This window comes from Ischnura elegans, chromosome 4, assembly GCF_921293095.1.
Source record: "Ischnura elegans chromosome 4, ioIscEleg1.1, whole genome shotgun sequence".
Lineage (NCBI taxonomy): Eukaryota > Metazoa > Arthropoda > Insecta > Odonata > Coenagrionidae > Ischnura > Ischnura elegans.
The window spans coordinates 128,319,877-128,345,624 of NC_060249.1; the positions used below are offsets into that span (position 1 = coordinate 128,319,877).

Genomic DNA, 25,748 nt, shown 5'->3' on the forward strand with positions numbered 1-25,748 from the left:
CAAGACTGCATGAAAAAAAATTGGGATATTGTATTCTCAAATTTAAAAAAAATTTAAAACAATAACTGAAGTACTTTTGTTTTTATTGACCTTTCAAATAAGTAAGTTTCTCTGGTGCACCCTGTATTAATCCATTTAAGTAAAATTTATTAAACTTAAAAATTTCTCTGAGCTCTGGGGGGGAGTTTATCCCCTAAAACCTCCCCCCCCTCACTGTGCCACTGTTCTGAGAGCTTTGCTATGACTCTCTTGGGGTTGTGATCATGGTATGACTTCCTGAGAGACGGTAGCTCCTAGACGGTGGCGTAGCCAAGGGGGAGGTCCGGACTCCCCCAAATATTAAAACACAATTATTTTCTTCATAAAAGAAAACAAAATATTGAAAAATCATGAATGTACAAAATATTTCTTTTTATAAATGAACTTTTTCGATTGTGAAAAGTGTTAAAATTAGCATAAAACCTTCTATACTGAGAACCCTGTTTTTCAAAACTTTTCTTCCCCCCTGGTTTTGGACTCCCTCTCTCCCCCCCCCCCTCCCCGGAACGAAATTCCTGGCTATGCCACTGCTCCTAGATCATTGATGATGTCAGCTGATTCCAGGAAAATATTATTGTTTACACAATAAGCAAAGGGAAGAGGAATTTTGTTGTGATGGATGAAATAGGTTAACATTTAATAATATTATAATATTTTACGTGATTAAATTTTTAATGTGTGTCACATAGGTAAGGGACAGGAAGGAGAAAGATAGAGATTTGGGGTGTTAGTAAGTTACTTACCCAGAAATGGACTTCAACGGACCATCAGAACTCCGGAAAATATCGAAAGAGTGAGGCAGTCTGTTGTGCGTTCTCCCCGGCGTTAAGTTACTTACTAACACCCTATCCTCCCTCTCCGCCTCGACCCCCTTATGTCTAGGACACCTGAAATTGCAAAGATAAGAATTTTAAGAACTCCCCCAATACTCCGGTGGATGGGGAAGGTTGGACGAGTATATTAATTGACAACCAATTCTGCATTTTCATTCATCGCCCAATGATGTGCCCTGTTACGGACTCGAAAGCTTGCATGGCAAAGTGCAACACGCAGCTGCACCCAGAAGCCGTTAGCAACGATGCCACTCACTGCGAAAACCTACGCTCAAATTTGTATTTCCTGTTTGGATGCAATTCAAATGCCTATAAAATTTGCTACAGCAGTCACATTTCAAATGCAAAGGAAGGATTGTACGAGTCATATGCTTTCCATAACTTTGATTGATTTTTTTGTCAGTGAGATAAGTAAACTAAATTGGCATTCCAATAAATCTATCAATGTAATTAGAGAACATTTTTTTATTTTATTTACAAAACAGATTTTGGATGCACGTGCATACAAATCTTAGTGATGGATGTTGGCATTTTGTTTATTTCTTGCCCTTATTCCACTCGGAAAGTCTTATGGAATGTACTTTCAATTCCTTCTTCCACAATATTTAATCTTTCATCTTCCCTCATGGTCAATCCAACGGGAGATTGAATGTGGTGACGTAATTTCTTGCATTCACCCAATCATTCTTTGGTGGCTCCCTTGGGATCTGTCCATTTTTTTATGTGCAGTAAATGCTCTCTCCTCAAAAGAATTTTTGTGTGCATTCTTGTTAAAGTATCTGCCGGGAGTCTCCATTGTCTCTTCCATTTTCTACCAAGGCTTCTTTTTCCATCATTTCTTGGATCTTAAATTTCTGTATTTTTCCTGAGACAGTTTTTGGGAACTCTTCAACAAATTTAACATGCTTTGGTATTTTAAAATTAGCAATCTGAAAAATCAAAATGAGTCACAGTTTAGGGTCAAATTTTTGCTTTTTTTTCTTATTAGTGGTTTATGATGTTTTTTTTTGTGTTTCACTCACCTTGCCCTTGCAAAATTCTTTCAAATCCTCGGAGGTTAGAGACATGCCTTTTTTACACCTCACCCAAGCGCACACCACCTCTCCCAGGCGGACGTCGGGAATCCCAAACACCTGCAAAGCATAGACGAGCGTGAACGACTGCAAAAATCACGATGCGATGTCATGTATATCACATTTTTTATGTTAACATTTGAGTGCCTTTGTGAGTAATAATACCTTCGTTTGCTTTCAAATCAAAAATACTTCACTAGGCAGAGAAGGATACAATGGTCTGAAGCACGTCAAAAATTAGAGCATAAAGAATAATTAGATGTACTTCATATCATATGTCATGTACAGCTTTGGGCAAAGATTCATCAAAACTTGATAAATCAAGATAAAATTGGATACCATACAATAAAATAGTCACTAAGGAACCGTTGGGACTCCCCAAATTGTGGTCATCTGCTAAGCATCCACGATTGTCAATCATTTTATCGATGGCCTAATAGCTTGATGGGAGAATGGCAACTGCCACCGTTGACCTCTTCCCATGGGGCATTCTATCATCTTCATCTCCTGTGGAAGCGGTCGCCTAACTGTACAGTGTTCTTTAAAGTGACATTAAAGACTGAAATGCTAAGTGAAATGCTGTGTTAGGCAACAGTTGCCAACTAAATAAGATTTTAATGCAGACATCCCCTTTGCCAGTCAGGTAATAATGTTAATAATTTATTTGTCCAAGGATCTACTGGAAGGCATAAGACACATAAAAAAGGGGGGAGGAGATTCATACAATTTCGTAGATTAGAAACGTATAATTGAAATGTTATGTACAAGTAGTATGTATTTTCACATGTATAATATATTTTCAAAAAATAAAAGAGAACCACTAGATTGTGGAGTCCGTCAGGTACTCCGTAACAGAATAATAATTCTTTTCGAGCAGGAATGCCTTCAACTTCCTTTTACAAGATACCAATGACTCAAATTGATTTTTTAAATGGTGCGGGAGTTTATTATTGTATGCTCGGAGTCCCATTTCCCTTGGACCTAATTTAGTTCTATTTGTCCTCACTGTATTATAGTGAAGGCTTTGCCTATTTCTGGTTTCATAATTATGAAAACTGGAGTTAATTTCAAACATGTCCAGCTTTTCATGCATAGAAATTAGCAGAGATAATAAATAGACACATGGTGATGGGAGGATCTTCAAAGTTTTAAATGTGGGACTGGAGGGAGCATCATAAGGTTTTCCTTTAATATAATTCTAATTGCCATTTTTTGTAATGTAAATATTTTGGATGCGTGTGCCTAGAGCCTGCAATCAACGCTCTGGTGAGCAACAATTCAGGCCATTTCAATCCTCTGGTTGGTAATGTTTTACAAGTCCACTCTGTTGGGATGTCTGTGTTCAAAACTGAATGGATGGATCCTTTTGCCAAACACAGTTTGAGATGGACAAGAACTCTCAGGGTTCAAGGTGAACCCTGATAAGGGTACAACGCACCGGAGCCCGGAACCAAGCCAGGGGCTTATACGCCAGGAATCCCGGGGAGGGGGCTGGAGAGGAAGGAAAAGGGAGAGAGGCGCCGTCGCGATCGGAGCCTGCCGACGCCTCCAGGGAAAGGAAAAGGGTTGGAAGGGCGGGAAATAGGGATAAAACACTCCAGTGCTATAGAAGCAAAGGAGGCCCTACCTAGCGAAACCAAGCGTACGCAATTTCTTTACCACCATCCCGGGGAGATTTTTCTATGAGAAAGAAGAATCCCAATGAGAGGGACAGTGGGAAAGTTTGAGATGGACAGTGAATTGCAGGATACACTTTGTGGAATTTCGCCACGATGATGGGATTAATAACGACTCAGTAATTTTCACACTAAGTGTATTCACCCAATCAATTTTCACCACCTTAGTGCCAGTGGCTTTACATATTGGCTTTTGCTCTACGAGGGAAAAGTACTACAGGCCAATACGTCAGCTTGATGACAATTAAAATTATAATTAGGTAATACATTTTGTTTTTTCCTTTCCAAATGTATTAGAATATTATGACCAGATAATAATTCTTTTAGTGGAATAAAAAAATATTACATTAATATTTAAGCTAGAAAACTCATGTTTTTTCATGAAGTGCTGAAATTTCTTAAAATTCCGGTGGCACTTTTCTCTAGTACCACCTAATTTGGAGTTGGAGCCCCTTATTCGCCAATTGGCGGATAGCGGCGGTTTCTAGAACTATTTTTCTGTCGTGCTATAGTTACAAAATTTTTATCAACAAATCATAAATTTTATCGAAGTTACCATTTCATTAAACGTTCAAACATGTCTCTGTTGGAAGTGGATTATAAAAAGAATTTGGATGAATGTTTTTCAAGAGAGGTGAAATACTCTAGCGGATATTTCGCTTTACTGCCTCTTTATGGACAAAAGTGTGTGTTGGAGTGGTGTATGAATGAAGGTTTGATTGCGTCAGGTTATGAATGTCCTCAGTGTGAAAGGCAAATGAAGTTAACTAAGAGACCAAAGAAGACTGATGGAAATGAATGGGTATGTAAAAATCAAACTCAAAATAATCCGCATGAATGTTCACGATCTGTAAGAAAGAGTTCTTGGTTCTTCAATATTCATCTAAGTATATGTCAAATTTAAAAATTAACTAGTCAATGGTTAGGGCAGTGTATGCAAAAGTACAATATGGCAGTTTTGAAAGTGACGGATAAAACAGTGACTGATTGGTATAGTTTTTGTAGAGAAGTGTGTGAGACTGTATTGATTGAAGAAAGTACTCAAATTGGAGGAGTGGGAATGACTGTCGAAACTGATGAAAGTAAATTTGGAAAAATGAAGTATGGAAGAGGAAGGTATGTGAATGGGTGTTTGGTGGAACTGAAAGGGGGACCAAAAAATGTTTTTTCCAAGTGGTTCCTACTAGGTCAGCTGAGGAATTACTTGGTGTTATCAAGAAATGGGTATTGCCTGGAACTGAAATAATTTCGGATTGTTGGAAGGCCTATTATTGTTTGGAAAAAGAAGGATTTAAACATTTAACTGTCCAACATAATGTGAATTTCAAGGATCCGGATTCAGGTGCCCACACAAACACTATTGAAGCTACATGGTCGGCTATCAAGAGGACTTTGAAGAACACTCCTCACAAAGCAGACTATTTCGATTCGTACCTCTACGAATATGTGTGGCGAAAATACCATGATCACTCTGTGGGTCCTGATGCTTTTGAAGCCTTTAAAAACAAAATTATAAAATTTTATACCCCTTGGGTCAGAGACAGTGAAGTGGATGATGACAATCGTCCAAAATCCAATTAAGTTCTTTTTCTGTTAAATTTCATATTAATTAATAATTTTTTCTGTAATCACAAATAAAATTTGATAAAATTTATGATTTGTTGATAAAAATTTTGTAACCATAGAGCGTGGGAAAAATAGTTTTAGAAACTGCCGCCATCCGCCAATTGGCGAATAAGGGGCTCCAACTCCGGTCGCGCCTCACTTACTTAGGCAGTATTTGAACCCTTGACCTACGAGTTTGGCAGGCGAGGACTTTACCCCACCACCACCGAGGCTACCAAATAAGCCGTTAAGTACTGCAGGTGGATGTGCTTGAAGATTGGTACTTAGGGTAGCAACGAAATTTAACTTCTACCGTGAATTCTCCATCAGTAGCAAAGCTGACGACTGCTATTATCTTTGACCACTGTTGGACTAAGGGAGAAATTGCAGGAGTAAAATCGTGTTTTTATTTTTGAATTGGTGTGAAGTTAAACGACTTGGCAATGTTCAAAATATTTAACTTTCAAGTGATTTATTCCAAACTTCGCCTTAGGTCATCAGATCAATCACATTAATGATAATTTGATCATAAATTTATTTTTAACATTTTAGCTTAAGCTACTCGTTTCAGCACGTGTTAAAAATAATTGGTTGGGTTGCCATCTCTGTAACCTCTTATTTATGAAAAGTGCTTAACGTAATAGGTAGCTTGCATTGCTAATGATATTTATAGATACCTTCATGTGTTTCAATGCAAATCAATCCATTTCGTACCTGAGTTTCGGCTATGCTTGGGTGACCTTGGAGAAACTCTTCAATTTCCTTTGGAAAAATATTTTCTCCCCCTCGAATAATCATGTCCTTGAAGCGCCCCACAATTTTCCCATAACCATTTTCCATCAGGATGAATTGGTCTCTGAAATATACATGTATAGATTATCATAAAAATACTTAGTATTCTCTAAATTGGTTGCAAAATTCCACATATAATTCTCTGAATCGTGTTTAGCATTGGTCATGGGGCAGCAGCCACGGGTTTTTCGTGACCCCAGATAATCTTTTTCATGGGAGAGAAAATGGATTCTTGGTAAAGTGTCAAACATTTTGTGTGGGTAAATAAATGCATATATTTCGTTAGTAGACTCATGCGGTCAAGGAAACCTGCTGGGAAGAAAATTTCATGACTGTTTTTTTAAGGAACTCTGCAGTGTCTTCATTCTCAAGCTTTTGATTGATCATTCCTTCTGTAGCTTCTTACTTGCTGAGCTTTCTCTATATTTGGTCTCCATCTGGTGGGGAATCTGCTTACCAATCAGCTGCCGACACATCAGAGTCCAATGCCAGGGGATGAACAAGGAGGTGATGAGGGAGAAAAACTAATGGATAGGCTACGATATTTAACAGACTTATACAGGATGAGGGGGAAGTTTTTGGGGGAGAATCTCTAAATCAGCAGCAAGGGGAATGCAGACAGCAACGGAGGCCTAACAATGGCTGCGTGGCTGTTATATGTATGTGGGTTGTCAGTAGCAGAGGGTTAAAGGCTGCAGGAAAAACTGCATGTTGTTCTCGATCAAAACATTATCTCCCAGCAATGGCTTCATGTATTCAGTGCTGCGTATTTTAGCTCATATCTCCACTACTGCTACTTTCAAATAATACTTGCGTGCTAATTTTGTGTGAATTGAATTTGAAAATATTCACTGCTCATCAAAACATCGTCCCTTCCCTACAGCTTGGTGGTCTTTGGATGTCAAAGGCCTTGCCTGGTTTGATTCCCATCATGTGGAATGGCATTTTTTTCCCATGGCACTGAATGTGAACGCCATTGACATCAAATCAAAGTTAAGGCACACAAGCGATGGAAAGGGGACTCACCCAGTTCGCAGCCACCTGTCCTCTCCAATGGTCTCCCTCGTGCGAGTGTCATCCCCCCAGTATCCAATCATGTTGCAGTAGCCTCGAACCCAGAGCTCTCCTGGAGTTCCCATTGGCACCATCTCACCCTCTGAGTTCACCACTTTCACCTAAGGTCCAGCAAAAAAATGTCCTAGAGATGTTGCATCAACACACTTTCCTTTACTAGTTCCACTACTAAATATTATGTTGCTACATACATACATTCATTTTAAGTTATAGAATTATGTATTCATATTTTTTTTTGCTATTAAATGGCTCCTTAAATATTTATCAATCACTCAATGCTCAGACTTCGAACCAGTTGTAGAAATGTCGGTAATGTCAGGACTGGAAATCGTGTCAGGGGAATAATATTACGGTTAGGGGAAAACGTGTGGGGTGAAATGAGGATTGGATGCACAGAGCATATGTTGGCCAAAAGGCCTACATATGGGAATACATATGTTATGCTCCTGAATAGTTAGATTTTATTTCATAATACACCTCCCTGCATGTTCTACAAAATCCCAAACACATACTTCTGCTTTGCCAATGATGGAGAGAGTGAAACTGGAAATATGGGTGAGGCCAAGGAAATTGAAAATGGAAAGTTGATGTGAACCTTTATGGTGTGTAAATTATTCTTAATATAAAATCAACAGATTTAGGCGTTACTTGGTGGAACGATGAGATATTCATGGTTAAATAAAAACACAGTACTATTCCACAACCTTATATTTTTGCAGTCTACTAGTTTCAACGTTACAACGTCATTATCAAGACTAACTGAGAAAAGCGTACAACATCCAGCCTTATTTATCCAACAACAGTGTGAGGGAAGGAGGAGGGGGGGGGAACTAAATGAGGAGGAGCATTGAGCATTGTTGGTTGGGCATTGTTGGTTGGATAGGAGGTTCAAAACAAAAAGTATAAAAGTTTGGGGAGGTGGGGTGGGGGCAGGCAGATAAAAGTCAGGTGGTAACGAGGTTAATGAGAAGGGGAGGAGGAAGGATTGTCAAGGAAGAAGTCAGATTTTAAAACAGTAGATAAAAAGTTAGAACATTTGAATACAGTCATATCATTAAAAATTTCGATGTTACGTGCAAGAGTGCATTTGGTGATTTCTAAAATTTCTAATATATCCAGTTTTACACTTTTGTCATGTACATGTAAAATTTTAATATTAAAATCACTGTTGTGGCCAGATTCGGACAGGTGTTTAGAAAAGTGGGAAATGGAGTCTTTCAAACGAGCACTTCTTTTGTGTTCATCGACACGAGTTTTAAACTTGCGGCCCGTTTGACCAACGTACACACCGTTGCACTCGTCGCATGTCAGGGCATAGACACCACTTTTGTCTTCAGGATTCACTTTGTCCTTGGAGTTAAAAATCACTTTACCAAGGGAGGTCGGGGAGTAAAAACACACTCTGTATTTGTCTTTGGGTATGAGGTTGTGAACACTGTAAGACAGGGGGCCAAGGAAAGGTAATTTGCACCACCGTTTGGGTTCTGTTTTGGGGACCGGCAGCAAACTGGTTAGGGAGGGCGATACTCTTATTCGGGTTTTTTTGGCCAGTAATTTACGGATGAGGTCATCATGATAGCCGTTATTAGAACATATCGATTTAATAACATCAAGTTCCTGGTTGAAACTTGAAGCAGTCATTGGTATACAAAGGAGTCTGTTTAGCATAGAGTTAATGCCTGCAATCTTGTGGGAGTAAGGATGGTTTGAGTCTGCGGGGATAAGTACATCCGTAAAGGTACTTTTCCGGTAGATTGAGAAGTCATGTTTGCCTTCTTCGAGGGAAATCGTAAGATCTAGGAAGTGGATTGAGTCACCTCCGAGTTCAGTTGTAAAATTGATGGATCGGTGGAGGGAATTGAGTAGCCCAAGGAAGGAGGCCAGTTGTCTATTGCTACCGGTCCATAAGCAAATAATGTCATCCACATATCTAAAGTAGTAGCACAAGTTTTTTAAAAGAGGGTGATGAGAGCTGAACAGTTTACTTTCCAGGTTATCCATAAAGATATCAGCCAGGATAGGCGAGAGAGGAGAAGCAATTTGAAGACTCAGTGATTTAAATTGGTGAGCAATTGGCCTCACACCCCATCCTAAATCTTACTTCAAATTCGTATTTATTAATTATAGAGCGCTCACCTCTACGTGTTCGGTGACGTACCCAACAGTCGTCAACATTTGTTCCAAAGTGTCCTCGGTCGTTGTTTGAAAGCTAATGGGACTAGTCTCTGTCATGCCGTATACGGACTGCAAAAGAAATTGAGATATTAAGACAGGCGAAGGAAATCAGACGTCCCTCTGGTGCGGAACTCAATGGGGTTGTCTTCAGGTCACAGAGTATAATTTAGGACTAGAGTGGTACAAGCTGAGCGAAATGAGAGAATATCAGCTAGGTGGAGTGCTAATGAAGCATAACTGGTATTAGAATAAAAAAGGAACAATATGTTACTTTCACCTCATGGTGGAAGACCCACCCTGGTGGGGTTAAACCTGTGAACCAATGGTTAGCAGGCAAGGACTCAATCCTGATGCCACTAGAGCCGTAAATATGTAATGCTGCTATTACAAATTATAAAATCCTTTAAAAGAGGTAGTTGTCTGTTTCTTGAATTGAATGTGATAATGAGTGGTGGCTGCTTGAGTATAAATGTGGAGATTCATGCAGCCAAGAAGATGCTATATTTTTTTCCTCTTGTATGTAGTCAGTTTAGTATATCTTGGACCAAAAAGAAGAATTGTTGATAAATGATCAACCAGGCTATTTTATAAAATTCAATTGGCACTCCTGATGGTGGTATTTTTTTCATTATTTAACGGGTGCATTTTGGGAGGGTTCAGTTGGAAGCGGTCCCCTTAACATCCGACCTCCCCATCCTTCACAGATTTCCACCATTTGACCTCACCCTCTCGCTAATGCTTCACAGGTTTTTTTCTTCAATCATTTCATAGTACATACATAGTTCCTATCTGCTATCTTCCCAATCCCTAAAGCAGGAATTAACACCATTAATTCAATAAATTGATGAATTTCGAGATCAATCAATACATATCTTTAAATGACATATTTTTAAATCTTGCTTTTTTTATTGCTTTCGTGAATTCTGATTGGAATATTCGAGATGATCATTGTTGACCAAGGGAGTTCGAGAGTCTCAACCTTCCAAATAAAAAAGCTCTCCAATGGTGTTCACAGACTCTCCGAGGTAAAATAAGCGTACAGTTCAAATCTTCACTTAAGCAATCACAAGCTGTTTAGGTTTTCATGTAATGTAATTGCAATTTTAAATGCCAGGAATTAGTTCAATTGTCTTTATGACTGAGATGACAGAAGCAATAAACCTAACTGATCAGGGCTTGAGCCTGTAAATACTCTTTAAGAATTTAAGAGGTTCTGTTGAAGGTTCATTGTCCAAGCAAAGATAAACAATGCATTATTTTCGCTCCTTTTCCTGAAAGGCATGAATGAATGACATCCAATTGTACATTACTAAGACTGTGGGCATGTGAATTACAACTCCACCTTGAACGAAACTCTTAAAACGCATCTCAGTTGTCCTGTACCTGTATTTAAAAATATTGATAATGGCTCTCTTTCCTATGATAATTAGATGATTGTAACTTTAAGTATCTACTTTTATCAAATACATGAATTTAACAAGAACTTATCTTCGGCTGTATTAAAATACATGTTTCCAATCGATGGGTTACAAAGTCAGCCGTTTGCTCAAGCATGCTAAAAAATAACAGGTCCTTTTTCCTTAAAACTGTGCTTTAAACTATGAAATGGCATTTTTCAATTTAGAGGGTTTTTATAAACCAGCTCAAGTGAGAGAGACAGATTATGTTATAATTAGTTTTTGTGCTCTTTTTCATGATTTAATTATTTGTATCCAAGTCTCATGAGCAGTGCATACAATTTCAGCTCCGTGAGTGGCAATGCTGATGGCCGATATGACATGTAGGCTGATTCCAAAGGTGTCATTGATGTGATCTTCACTGTAGTATATAGACTCTAGATATCATCATATTCAACAACAATACAGTCTTTTTATGCAGTGACAACAACATCATTGGAATTCCTTGGGGTACTGCACTTGCAGGCCTGGAATTAGGGCACATGTCCTGGGTGGCAGATTTCAAGGGGTGGCAAAATTTGATTAGATAAAGTTATTAAATTTTTATAATTAAATTATTGGACAATAATTATTAATTTATAAATTATTAAACAATAATATTAATAAAATTTCTTAATAGCAAACATACGGAGCATAATTTCAACTATCGCATCTCAATAAAATAGGTTGTGGTTGTATTATATTTTAGTGCTGGGAGCGAGGGGGGATCAGGGGCAGCAAACTGTTCTTTGCCCCCCTGACCAAACTCCTAGTTCTGGTACTGTACTTAAACTTAAACTGTAAAACATACTTTAACTGTTATTGATATGCCCTGGGGTGCGTGGATTGTGGGAAGTAGGTACATACAAGAAGAAAGACTTCAACGCATGCGTTCTACGTTGTGTACTCACGCACACTCTCTTCGCGCCCAGCGAGTCCATGATGCGTTTGAGGAGGTGCTCTGAGCAGGGCGCCCCGCCGTTCACGGCCACCTCCAACCCCGACCAACCCTCAGCGCCCCCTCGCAGCGGTCCACCGCCCTGCCGCCCCTGCTCCTCCAACAGATCCACGTACATGGTCGGAGTCCCGTACACGGCCGTACACCTGCGAACCAGACGCACACACACCTCATGGTCAGTGCTAAACTGCTTGGAATACGATGACAGGAGAATCATATACAAACAGGGGCGGATCCAGGAATTCTTTCTGGGAGGGGCACAATCGAGGCCGTATCCAGGATTTTATTCAGGGGGGGGCACAAGGATACCTCGTAATACAAAACGAACGAAATGAGAATGGGACCGTATTAAAAATCTTGCATATTTTTAAGGGTCTGGGGGGGGCACGTGCCCCCGTGCCCCCCCCCTGGATCCGCCTATGTATACAAACATTGGTCACAATGCGCAGGGGCGGTCTGGCCATGCCGGCGATCGCCAAGGGCCCCGAGCTCAGGGGGCCCCCAGAGTCCTCTGAATTGTCGATAATACACCACATAGTTCATAACCCTGATAATCCTATGAGCCCTGAGCTTCAGGGGCCCCCACCATAGGAGGATCTAGGGGGGGGAAAGGACCCCACTTCCGCCTATGGTGGGGGCCCCCCTAGACCCTTAGAAAAATATGCAAAATTTTTAATACGGTCCCATTATCATTGCGTTTGTTTTGTATTACGAGGTATCCTTGTGCCCCCCAGAACAAAATCCTGGATATGGCCTTGCTTGTGCCCCCCCCCCCCCCCAGAAAGAAATCTTGGATCCGCCCCTGGCCTCCACAACGCTCGCGTATATAATGGAGCTGCCGGCCCCTGCGCCGGTCGCGTCTCTTCTCTCTCTCTCCTGTCCCGTACGCTTAGTCCAAATACGACGACGAGTTCGTATGAATCTCCCTCGTGAGATGAGACCACGGTGGCAAACACAAGAGCGGCCGTGCACTATAAATCAGTGTATTTTAGGGGCTACTACGGATCATGTGACATTCAATTTTTTTCCCCAGTCAACTCTTCCCAAAGTCTCTCGTTCCGTCGTGAAACCCGATATCCCCGCAGATGTTTCTGTGTAGTCGATACCCCAATTCATTCATCGAGAAAAAATATCAGATAACAATGTTTGGGTATAGTTACAGATCTCATTGTCTGAGTTTTTGACTAAGGGGTATCTATTACCGTGGAATTCAGTGCCGCGGACGCAGGTAGAGAAGGAAGCGTTATTGGAAGGGCGCGGAAAGTACAACTATTCTTTATTTTTCCTCACATAGATCGCGCAATGCTAAGTAGTTCAGTGCATGAGCGTATCCAGAGGGGGTGAGGGGGGCAGCTGCCCCCCCTAGAAGCAAAAGTAAATGTAGTTCAATAAGATAGTTTTGAACAAATTTTCTTTTAATGCAAGAAAAGTCTTATTGGTATAAAACACGTAATTGAAATAATTTTTCCAGCAAACATTTTTAAAAACTATTAAAGCGCTGTCATAATATTCTTTAAATTTTAGTTTCCTTAACTTTTTCTGTGTTACAAGTTGAACAAGCACGGCTTGCCCCCCCCCTTAATTTTTGATCCCGGGTATGCCCTTGGTTCAGTGAATGCTTGTTTGGTTAGTGGGAGAATTTCATCCTCTTTAAACTGTTAATATGAAACGTAATTACAGAGGCAGTGCGCAGACAAGAAATGAGAAGGAGAAAGAACTCTTTTATGTAATACAAAAAAAAAAAAAAACTTGAGCGCTTGCCTGAACGAGAACGAGGATCCCTATATCGATTTACTACACAATGAGAGTTTATATAGTGATTCAGATACGCTGGAATATTCGTATTTCCCTTTATATTGTTTAAAAACACCGTCTTGTGACGCCGTGTGAGTCAACTTGCCGTGCGGTTCTTTCTTCTCTCTATTATCACGTTTATTTTTTAGTTCGTTTTGTGCACTTATTTTAATTTTTTGTGCGTTTAGTTTCTATTTTCAATATATTGCGCCAAACGTAAACAAAGGAAGGAAACGATCTACTATTGCAAAACCTGCAGTGATACGCCTGATATCAGAGACAGATCTAAGTTTGGAGCAAAGAGTTGGGAGGGGCGGGGGACAGGGGAATTTCCCCCTGCCGAAGGGGGGTTCGGGGATACAGAATATTTGGGATTTTCAAGACTCAAAACCGGCGGTTTTTGGCTAATTCTTTGATTAAGAAAGACACCACTGTGCACATGCAAGCTGCTTCCATAGGCGTTTGGCGGGGGATGTCAGGACAGCCGCCGTATTCATAGGAAAAGAAGAAATACTCTAACGAAATTACGCCTAGCATTTATCAAAGTCCTTTATCGTGCGGGGCCCATTCTCATTTGCTCGAGCAATGTACGTCTAGCGCGCAGCCTTCCGAGTCCTCCTGCGGCTCCCAACCGAATTCGTTTAACATATGTGTAACGCTTTCTGTGCGCCCGTAGCAGTTTTTGACGAATCGCCAATCTTGATTAGCGATGGAAGATTAGGTTAGAAGGAATGAGACCTTCAAGAGGAAGGACTCCACGGAAACCTTTGCTGTCTATCTTAAATCCATCTATGAAATAAAATGATAAAAGAATGTGGGAAATTGACCTCCTGAAATATTCTTCTGGATTTTCTGTGGGAGCGTTTCTTCTGTTTCTCTGACGTATGCATGTTCTCTGAGTTGATATTTGAAACCCCAGCTCATCTGCCACTTGATGGGAGTTTTCGGGTAGACTGTTGAACTCAAGTTCAGCTTCGCGTCAAATATCAGCCATATATGAAGATATTCATTAGTGTAGAGGTCAGCTTGTTTGCTTATTAATTGCTTAGTAATTGCTTATTTTGTATGTGCTACATAAGTGTGTAGAAGTTGGTAGTATTAATAAAGTTGTAATTATTTATATTGTATTTAATATGAGTCCCTGAACACATAATCACTTGCAATTAGAAGGAAAGCACAAAAAATAATTGTATTATTGATTGGGTCCATTAATAAATGACAGGCATTGATAAAAATACTTTTTTTAAATAAACTCCTCTAATATAAAGATCGAAATCAAAATGTATCCTAACATTTTACCAGTTATTTTCTTTTCTACCCGACAGTTTAAATTGGCCAGCTGATTAATATGGACGGAAAAAATTGCTAAACATTACCCTTAAAAATTATTTCAGATATATTTGTTAATTTTAGCTTAAAATTTTCTACAAAATTAGTAATTACTTACCTCAATTTAAGCACAAGTTTTTATCTACACTTTAAAACAATGACCAACGAATATGGATAAAAGCTACGTACTTGTGACGATATCTATATGCAAAAATGCAAAAAAAATATTTAGAAATCATTTATTAAAAAATCATGATTAAAAAATTTTATTATGCAAAATTTAATCAGACAAAGTTAATTCATAACACCCAGAAGTCTTTATCTGTCCCAAAAATATGCTTCGTAATATTGTACATTTTTACTTCTGCTTTTTGAAAGGGTTATTCGAAAAGGTTATTTTCGAGCTATATTACATTTCAGGGCATTTTCAAGGATCAAATTCACTAAACAGAACCATATATACATAATTATATTTTATTAGCTGAGAAGTTCTCACTTTTAGTCATAATTTTTTTGAAAAATTTTATTTAAAAAAATTTTATCTTGTTTTTAAGAGCCAGAATAGCGCCAGAATCCATTTCTGGGCATCCAAATCCCTAAAATTTTCCGGGGTGGGGTGGGGGTGGGGGGTTGTGAACCCTCCGCAGAGGGGGCTCCAGTCGATGGCCCCCTATCACCCCAGACCGCCCTTGACAATACGCATGCAGGAAGGAATGAACGTAGAGGAATAATTAGCAAAGAAGTCCATGTGGAGGATTTAACCTATCGCTAGGACTGTTCGATGCGTGCCCGCCGGCATGAAGACGTGATCTTTCGCCTCTCAAAGGACGTGATTGCATTGCATTATCCGTTGCTTGATCACAGGACGAGACCTGGCACGGCTGTGAGTGGCAATTGTCGCAAAAGAGGGCATTTCGTAAATATTCGTTCGTGATATATGGTCGAGCGAATGGGGTAGTTTCCTTCATCAAAGAAAACGAAAGGCATTGATTGCGATTCGTTACCCACCATTAGTGTACTGATAATATACAAATTATTTGGTTTTAGAAATACCGGTTCAGGCGAATGGCAATGGTCAATTTTATCCTCATTTGAAAAAGGCCAGATTGGCGCCCATGCGATGCCACTCCACGTGACGTCACAGGGACCTAGTTTCTATACGAGTAGATGGGAGTTAACATCATCTGAGGTTACCAATGCATGCATGAGGCACAGAGCTCAGGGAAACATGTCTTAATAATCACCTATTAAATCTGCCTAAGGTCGGAAAGTTTTCTTCGTTTGATAAGGTATTATTAATCATAATTTAAGCCAAGCGCTACTAGTTAGCAGGGTGCTCTGCTACCTGCTAGCATCCTGCGTCGTATCAGCTCTCAAAGCCTCGCCCCAAGGTCACCTCACTTGCGGCAGCGGGAACCAGAACGACGTCACACGGAGTTTTCCCATCATTCATACTTAGGCGTCGCGTTTTCGCGCGCTTGAAAATTTTCATTTCATCGCGAGAAATAGATGTCGTCATTTAAAATCTAAAAGCGTGAAATACGTACTCCAGGAGTAATAATATTTCGATTTAGGCAATAAAATAATAATAGGAAACCACCTTATACTGATCTGGGAGGTAAAGATGAAAGACGTATTGTAAGGGGCAAAGTGTGTTGTTGGGGATTCGTTGAACGGGGATAGAATATGGATAGAATGAAAGGTAGCCGGCCTTAGTGTCAAGTGAAAATATAAGTCAAGTTCGGAAAGAGAGACAGCACGGGGTGATTCGTAAAATGCTTGTTGTGTAGCTACCTCCCTTAACCCGTGCGATACTTTAATAATGATAACTTTATGTTGTAAATCACGCCAGTTTCTGTCAGAAAGGTATTAATAATCTAGTTCAGTGTTTCACCCTACGTATTGCCATGCGTTACCTCTGGAGTCCAATGCGATTTCCGAATTTTAAGTCAAAATCACAAAAAAATATTGTATGCATAAATTTGATGGCCGTGGTCGTGATTAAAGATGTTCTATAGAGCGTTCCACATTTAGTTGACAGTACGGGCCTTATGGATAACAGTGTTGCCAAGCTTCCGCTCCGCCGGCAGGCATCCTAACAGCGTATGCAACCACACATAATAGAGCGCCAAAATTGTTTAGTTCAAAAAGGAGTTAGGGATCGCACGAAAGACGACGTAAATTAAGGAATTTTTTACCGTAACTAAAATACCTTTGCTGCAATATAAAAGGAAAAGTCTTTTGTTATTTTATGCATGTACTTATTCAATGCACAAGCTGAATAATGAATAATCTGTAATGTAAAAAATAACAATAAATTGAAGGATAATAAAAATTATAGCCGCTCCTGAATGAGACAACATTTATATTCCTTCTATATTAGGCTATATTTTTTGGCTCTAGCTAGTATTACATGAAAGGCGATGTTGTATAAGACATCATCAATCTTTAATTTTTCAAAATTTTCCCGTACTTGGTTTATTGTAAATGAAAGATCTCTTTTCAAGCTGACATATTCAAAGCTAATTTCCTTAATGTTCTCTTTCCTTCACCTTGTAGTAGGCAAGGATTCCAATTTCCTTGAGTAATAAGAGGCATTATCTACCACTATAATTGATCCTTCGGGTAAGTTTGCAAGAAGTGAGTGCTCAAACCATCTCTCGTAACACTCGCCACCCATTTCTTCATGCTCATCCATTGAGTTCTTTTTGTACAGAAACACATGCGATGCTCCTTTTACGAACCCATTTTCCGTTCCTGCGTGTATAATTGCAAATCGTCCTCCTCGGGAAGTGGGGGCCAAGCCCAGTATTTAGTCCAGAAAGGAAAGCTTGACGCGGATTTTCTAATTGTTTGTTTCGCAAACTAATGTTCACTATTTGTCCAACATTAATCCAACTTTCGCCTGTAAATACACTCGTCCTGTCTTCGCGACGATATTTTTTTAGCTACCTTAGATAATTAATTGTGCCACCAACTAATAATATCATCCCTTTCGATAAGGATGATTCTTTTCCCCCTGCGTTCGTACACGAAGCCTATGTCCAAAAAAAGACGATATAGTGTTGTCCTTTTGTAATCTGGGAGAATACTATTCACCGGGTTTCAGATGGATTTTAAAGTTGGAGGAATAATTTTCACGAAGGATTCATGTACCATTCTTCTAATTCCCGATCTCACCAAACCGTCGAAAATCACTGCCCTCGAATTTTTGTAAGGCTGTCTAATTTCTTTAGTTTTTGAAGGAGTTACCAATGGACCACGGGAGCTTTCCTTTCTCACTCTGTAAATAGTGAACTCCTAGCACCCAGTAGCCTTCGAAGCTTCTCGGCAGGCCTCACTAATACTGAGAGATTTCCTTAAGTACGAGAAGACTTTGAGCACCAACTGTTTTTCCGCAGCTTATGAGCTTCTCATCTTTTCTCCTCTTCTTTGTATCGGACATATTGATTGGGCGTGTTACAGCAAAGATAAGTGTAAAACACACTTCACAATTCTCAAGTTCAATACACCACACAACACTTGTTCACTCCAAAAAAATGCAATGACAAACTGAACGCCTTCGTAAATTCTTCCCTCGGCCCCTTCGGCCTGGGTCGCTTTTGGGGCAGGTTTTATGGTAGGTACCCTATGAAAGGAACTCAGAAAAAACCCAAGCCCCCTTTTGTAAATGGGTGCACTGGATGGGGTAGTGTTTGGTACAGATTATGAGATATTCTTTTTCTTGGTTTCCCCGATGGGACCTAAACACCCAAGGCGAAAGAGTCTTACTTCCAAGCCGCTTGCTTACTTTCGTGTATCAATGTATTCAGATAAAAACACTGCTGTTACGACGTATGAGTACGTATTCTCTGTTTAGGATATCAAACGAATACATAAATACATTTCATAGTATGCATTGACAAAAACCTCCTTTTCCGCCCGAGAATTTTCCCTCTGCGCGCAAGAAAAAGCAAGAAGCCCGCCCAGCGGCACCGTAATATTTTTTCTTAAGATAAAAACCTTGTAACTCGCTTCAGAATTGATGTAAGTTTAAGACTGTACTACAGTGTGTACCATACGATAAATAGGTACCAAACTACAAGGTTATTTTTTCACCAAAAATAACCTTGTAGTTTTTTTCACATTTGATACGCAGCATATAGGGACCTACGACGTAAGAAACGTAAGTTAGTAAGCGACTACTTTTTACCTTGCAAAAATAAAAATTTTCTTGCCCTAAAGGGTGTTACGTCGGCATAACAACATTAAAACTCAATATTTGTACATTTTGGTGAAGACCTTCAAGTAGAAAATAGTGTGAAGAATTTTTTGCACAAAATTCAATTCAATACAGACAACAGTCAGGCAGAAATTGCGAGAAGAAGATAAAGTAAAAAAATACACGTTTCTGTCGGAAATTTACGGAAATGTTTTTTATAGCTTTCGTTATAATTTTTATCGAAAAACTATCGGCACCAATGAATGCAGCACCTTTTTCTACATTAGAATGAAATTTTTAATCAGTGTGTAGCGCAACTTTAATTTTCGTGCTGTTGTTGACAACACCGCGCTCCTGGCCTTATGGAGATTGACATGGGAAACGATTCTCCATAAGAGCCCATACTGTCAACTAAATGTGGAACGCTCTATACTGCGGAAAATCCCCCGGACTGGGAATGGAACCACTGACCTTTGGCTTTTCAGGCTACCACGCAGACCGTTAAGCTATCCATATTCTTCTCGGCAATTTTTCTCGAGTTGATGAGGCGCATTGCGTTGTGCGGTTCATAAAGGAGAATGGGCTTGGAAAATGCCGCGACCAGTTGACATCCAGACGCGTCCGCGATGTGTAAATGTGATTCGGTCCGAATCGATCGATCATTTTTCCATTGACTCGTAATGATCACTCCAGCGATCGCCAAAAAGAGATTGCTCGAGGCATCATCGCTCTTGATCATCAGTTGATTGTGTCCCTCTCCTGATGAGCTGTGCTCCCATTGCCCGACCGTCACGTTACAATCGCGAAGCACTGCCGTGTGTTATCAACGGTTAAAATTCGATGTCGGCGACAGGAAAAGCGATGGGGAGCCCCGTCACTTGAGTTATCATTGAGAATGACGGTGCGATTCGGGCTCACTCATTTCGGATCTGCTCGTGAACGATGGTGAAATCGAGGTGGGGATGATGAGCAATGTGCTCCTCGTAAAGCGTTAGAATACCTTTTACTATGATGCTGGATGATGTGAAATGGTACCTACTCATACATACTCACTTCTCTTGCGTGAGCGCCGTGAGCGATGCTTTGGCGTTGAAGGTGGGAGAGGGCATGACCAAGGTGGCGCCACAGTGGAGGCTGGCGATGGTGCCCACCACGCACCCGAAACAATGGAACAGCGGAACCTGCAGACAGATCCTGTGCGCCTGTGGACGAAAACGTGCGCGTTGGTTTACACGAAAGCAACATCACTCCCTTCCGGTTTGCGAGCTTAAATCCTTCTCCTCCTGACCAAGGGCGTACTCAGGATCATAACTAGGGGGGGCAAGCCATTGTGTATTGGGAGGGAGGGGGGGGGGGGGGGCAAACCAAGTTCTGACATTAGTTCATGAGATTATTTCCTTGAAAAAATAGTTTTATTTTAGCTACATATCTTATACCGATACATATCATTTTTCGTGGGTTTTAAGAAAATTTGTTGAATACTTACGTTTCAATTCAGTACTGATTTCGCTTAAAGACTTTTGCGATTTTTGCTTCTAGGGTGGGGGGGGGGGGAGCAGCTGCCCCCTCTGCCCCTCGCTGGGTACGTCCATGCTCCTGACCGTATTTCAGATCGAAAAACAATCGATCAAAATGGTAAACGCGTATCTCAAGTTTGATGGAGGCGACTGACGAATTTGCGTCACCGAGACGGTTCTTGTGGAGGAACCCGGCGTTGGCATTAGTCTGTCCACCCTAGTGGAGCCAAGGGGACCACTGGTTGACGTCCCTTCCGACGGACGCCGCTCGATAAATTGGGTTCGACAAATCTACGTTTTCTAAGTGGGTGACAGAGTCCATCAATGGCCTTAATGGGCAAAATCGTCGCGATGGACTCTCTTTCCTGGTTCGAAACTCGAGGGAAATTTATCCAGGGGTTATCATTTATTTGTCACAAATTTCCTGTCCCCTGGCTTGGTTTTTGTCATTGGTTGATGAAGGGAGAGATTAATATGTAAGTTTTTACTTCGCCAGCTTAGCTTAAAATGTTTCAGAATACTTGATGAATATATCTAAGAGCCACTTTGGCGCACGCACATCAGACCTCAGGCGTTTCATCGCTGACTGTGAGTGGATCCATAAACGTTAGTCGTTCAATGCCACTTGGAAATTCTTCAACTAAGGCATCAAAAACCTAAGTCCGAAAATCAACTGGGTTAGGGACTGGGTTAGTCTTCAATCGGGAAAAAATTGGAAGAGATTAGAGCTACTGCAACAAGTACCTTGTAGATGTTTATTTTTTATGAATATGAAAGTGATATTGCATTCCACCAAGGAGCAGCTGAAAGTTAGCAACCGCCTCCCCCCACAGCGAACTCAATCCGCCCCAGGAAGCCGCCGGGATTCGGACCCAGTATCAAAAGGTGGGAGGCCAGACGATACTCCAGCTACCGCACCAACCCAGGAGAAAATCAGTCGTAAAGATGTAGTTTACGGTTTAATTTTATTTTTACTCTTTCAAGTCATTCATAAGAAATATGAATTCAATGCTATGACCCGAAAACAATTTATTTTTTAATTTAATTTAAAATTTCAGACTAAAATGATATCCCTCTCCTTACTAATCGCATGATCTTGGCACACAAAGCTATCTCCATTGAGGCATGTGAGGTTCTTGGCATGAGTTCCCAGGTGACGTAAGCTTCTGTCTGTCTGGTGGTAATCATAAGATGATCACTTAAGTTGGCCATAGTATCGTTGTGCTTTAAATTCTGGGAATGAAAGTTCTATTGTTCAAATAGATGGTGTGAGAGGTGGCATTATGAAGAATTAGTGGAAAATGGAATCGGTCGATTATTACAGTTGATAGGTCCCAAAGAGAGTAATGTCCCCAAATGCTATCACTTATGAACTCACCATATCTTCGAGTCCAGCTCTTCGAACCATGAAACCAGCGTTGTTGACGACATTGTGGTGGCTTAGGAATGCTGCTTTAGGCTGTCCAGTGGTGCCCTGAGGGAAAAAGTGAGACATTTTTAATGATTCTTATTTGTTTTCTTGTGGCGATTCCAGTGTCATTCAGTCATGTGAAATGTCATGTCATTTCGTGAGCCCGCATGGAGGTTGTCTTCGGGTGTTGCTTTTTTCATGAAAATGGAGTTAGTGTATTGAAAATTTACATGAATAAAATACGTGAAATTTTATAGCTATTTATCCACAAAAAAATGATTTCCAATCTTATTACTAGTACAAATCCGCTATTATTGATCGTTAAGCTCCAAGATAATCAATTATTGAGCTGATATGATTATTGTGAGTAGAGGCATTACATCCACGACTGAAACGCGAACGCCGAGGAATGAGGAGGGCCTGACGCAGGAGCATCCGAAACATGGGTGGGTACGGAGGGCGTGAAATGGAAGGAGAGGAAGTGCTGGACATGGTGGGCGAGGAGAGGAAGCTTCTACAAGTAGAAATTCTAGTAGATTAAATACGGAGGAGACGGAAGGTTTCGTTGGGGCTAACTGAGTGGGGAGGGGATGTTGCAAATACTTTTAAAGGAAAGCGGAAGAGGGGGGGCGGGGGACAATAGGATTTATAGATGTGATAGAATGAAAGGGAAGATGAAGAGGGAGGTACAAGTGGTGATGGGAGACAGGGTGGGGTAATCCACAAAATGCTCCTCGTGAATCAACCGCTCGGGTACTTTTAAAGATAATTTATTTTCAAACATACCGAATGAATTAGGAAGATCTGATGAGATGATCCCTTTGTAAGAGCATGACGGAGAAGACTGCGAAGAGTCTGATCTGAAGTGATTCACTCTGCGGTGCGAACAAATGGACACTTGCGGGAAGGAGGACGAGAGAAGACTGGAGGCGTTCCAGATGTGGGTGTGGCGAAGAATGGAGAAAGTAAAAGGGATTTGATTTATTTCTTTACCTGTCCAAGATGAGGCCACAATCCCCCCCCCCCTTCCTCTGGACCAGGGCTCTCTTTGCAAGGTTATCAATACGGAAATAAAGGAATACAGTCATCATTTAAAAAAATTAATATGATGATAGATGATTTATATTATTATGTAGCTAGGCCACGTTGTGTTTTTTTTTGCCAGCTGTCGGATCATCTTCGTCCTTGACCAGTTGCGTCTCTGGTCATCCTAGAGGGCGTTAGTTGAGCGGGAAAAGGTGCATATAGTAAATGATCCCACCATACGCGAGCACCTATGGATCGGGACCAGAAATTTGTTTCCTCCATGTCGCGTGTTCCACGTGTGGATATCGCTGAGCAGAGCCATGCTGTTGTGGATGTAATAGGATGGAACACGGTGCTTCCAAATTTTCCACCCGGTTTGCAGCACTGCGAGTGTTCGACGCTCCTTGATTTTCAGCCACGAGCATAGAAGGGGGGGTCAGATGGTCCCAGGCGGAAGGCGAACCTCATGCAGGCAGGCGTTTTGCACCTCTTGAAGCCTCTGTAGCTCTCTTCCAATGAGGTCCGAACAGGGTGCTAAGCAATAGTCTATGATGGGCTGTAGTAGGGACTTCACAAGGAGGGACGGGGAGGAGGAGGAACAACAAAGTGCTGGAGATGGTGGGTGAGGAGAGGCACCTTCTCGATGGGATACGAAGAAGACTGCAGGTGTGGATGGAGCGAGTAGGTACTTAGCGGGGAGGGGATGTTGAAAACGGTGTTAGAGGGAAGAATGCTTGTAGAGCGAATAAGTGGAAAATATCATTTGTAGATAGGACGCGGAGGCCTCACTGAGAATGTAAGAGGAAAGTTCATTGTGGAAAGGGTCGCTGTCATCAGTCAATTGTTTACTGTGCCTTGTCCGGTAGATTGACTGCCATGGACTTACCGAAGTAAACTGAATATTGCACCCTTGGTCTGGCTGTATTTTCGAGCTCAGCTGTCGAACCTCTTCCAGTGCTCCATCGCTGGCACCTTCGATCAACTCGTCGAAGTGAGGGAAACCCCTGGAATTGATTTTGTATAGGATTACTGGATTAAATAATGATATGTGACACGATTCAGATCGATTAATGAAAAATTATCACTAAATACTTGTATATTCAAATTAAATGATGTGAAATTATTTTTCCTTTGAAACCAAATAAGTTTAAAGGAATCTCATTATATATTTGAAGTGCCATCTTCTGCGGAAAATTCTGATAAAACTTTAAGTTCGTCCATGTCAGGGGGGTATACAGGAAGTGGGGGTGCGAGAGGCAAACGAAACGAGGAACATTTTGTTAACGTTTAAGCTGCCGTAATACTTTCGGTTATCTATCTACCAGTGCTATCGTATTTTAGTTATTTTTTGAGTTTCACATATGATTTGAATATAAAATGTCTTGAAGTTAGCTTGTTATAAATTATTTAACCTAATCTAACATCGGTCTTGGTCCCCCCTCCGAAAATATGTCGAATATACGCTGCTGATTCAAATGGGATGGGACTAGTACTACACTGTCAATAAAGCACATGAGATTAGAGGTATTTTTAAGATGGAATTTAAAAAAATGTGACTTTAAAAGTCTTATCATCATCATCACTGGTCAACAATCCTTAGACTAGTTTGACGCAGCTCTCCACTCAAAAGTCTTAATGAAGATAAATTGCAGTTGGGTTTGCAGCCAGGTCAAGTCTCTCGTTACTTGTTGCCGACGTTTCGATAGTGGAGTCGTCCAACGGCCTTTAAGTCGTCTCACAAAGTCTGAAACCTCAATTCCGCGAATCGGATGAACAGCATGATAAGTACACGGGCGTTGTTTTACTCGTTACGCTGATTCACTCCTCGTAAAGAGGGCGCAGGCAGCATTGGTGCAAACGCGAAATTGTACTTCTACATAATATCCTGCGAGTCACCTCTAGGGTGTTTGGCAGGGGGTGACGAATCACCAACATGCAGCATGCAAGAGGATCGCCACATACACGGTCATAAAAATATTACGCATACGAGCAAAAGAAGATACATGCATATTCATGCAAAGTCAAAAATTGCCAATGGTCATTAATTCCTAGAGCAAATACATGCAAGGTTAGAACTATGAAAAAAACATGCAATGAGTGATCCTAGCGAGTGACGCCATTAATTCTATTCATTGAGACACCGTTGCTATCCTTAATAGTGCGAGGGAAGAATGACATTTTAAATCTCTCTGTTTTACAGCCTATTTCTTTTATTTTCTTCTCATGATCACGTACACCATAGTACGACGGTACACTAAGGATATGTTTCACGTCGTCTGAGAAAATTTCTTCCTCGAATTAACGAAGTAAATTTAGCCTAAACTTCGATATACGCTCCTGTAAAGATTCCCATCCTAACTCGCGTAACATACTGGACACGCTGCACCTTTTGTCGTAACAACTCATCACGAATCTGGCCGCCCTGCGCTGTAATCGATTGATATCAGCCATCCGTCCCACTTCATAAGGGTCTCACACGCCAGCAGCATATTCTGAAGCCTCAAAGAGTCAGGTAGCTTATGTCTTTCACCTTTATAGGGCATTAACTGAGAATTCTTTTTACGAATCCCAGTTTACGGTTAGCTTTCGCGCATACTTCGCGTATGTATTTACCCCGCGAAAGATCCCGAGTAATGGTGACCCCAAAGTATTTTACGAATTCCGCATTTGATAATTGAATACGGTTAGCGGCACTTCTTCTTGAAGATGTATGATTTTCCCAAAAATTCATCACCATACACTTTCCAAGATTTAATTCTAACTCCCAAGTTCTGCGCCATTTATGCAGCGAGGTCCTTTTCTAACTTTT

General features: G+C 40.7%; 1 protein-coding gene across 3 annotated transcripts in view; it reads right to left on the minus strand.

The window, feature by feature from the left end:
- Positions 1-1,319: 1,319 nt before the first annotated feature.
- Positions 1,320-25,748, minus strand: part of LOC124158048 (medium-chain acyl-CoA ligase ACSF2, mitochondrial) — a 59,127-nt gene continuing 34,698 nt past the window's right edge. For all 3 annotated transcript variants that reach the window (XM_046533211.1, XM_046533213.1, XM_046533212.1), the window contains 9 exons: positions 23,826-23,943; positions 21,881-21,976; positions 20,039-20,187; positions 11,615-11,807; positions 9,229-9,336; positions 7,045-7,193; positions 5,941-6,082; positions 1,895-2,005; positions 1,320-1,801 (listed from right to left, as the gene is read on the minus strand). In XM_046533211.1, coding sequence (XP_046389167.1) covers positions 1,643-1,801; positions 1,895-2,005; positions 5,941-6,082; positions 7,045-7,193; positions 9,229-9,336; positions 11,615-11,807; positions 20,039-20,187; positions 21,881-21,976; positions 23,826-23,943 — 1,225 coding nt within the window. In that variant the 3' untranslated portion in view covers positions 1,320-1,642. The remainder of the gene's footprint in view (positions 1,802-1,894; positions 2,006-5,940; positions 6,083-7,044; positions 7,194-9,228; positions 9,337-11,614; positions 11,808-20,038; positions 20,188-21,880; positions 21,977-23,825; positions 23,944-25,748) is intronic.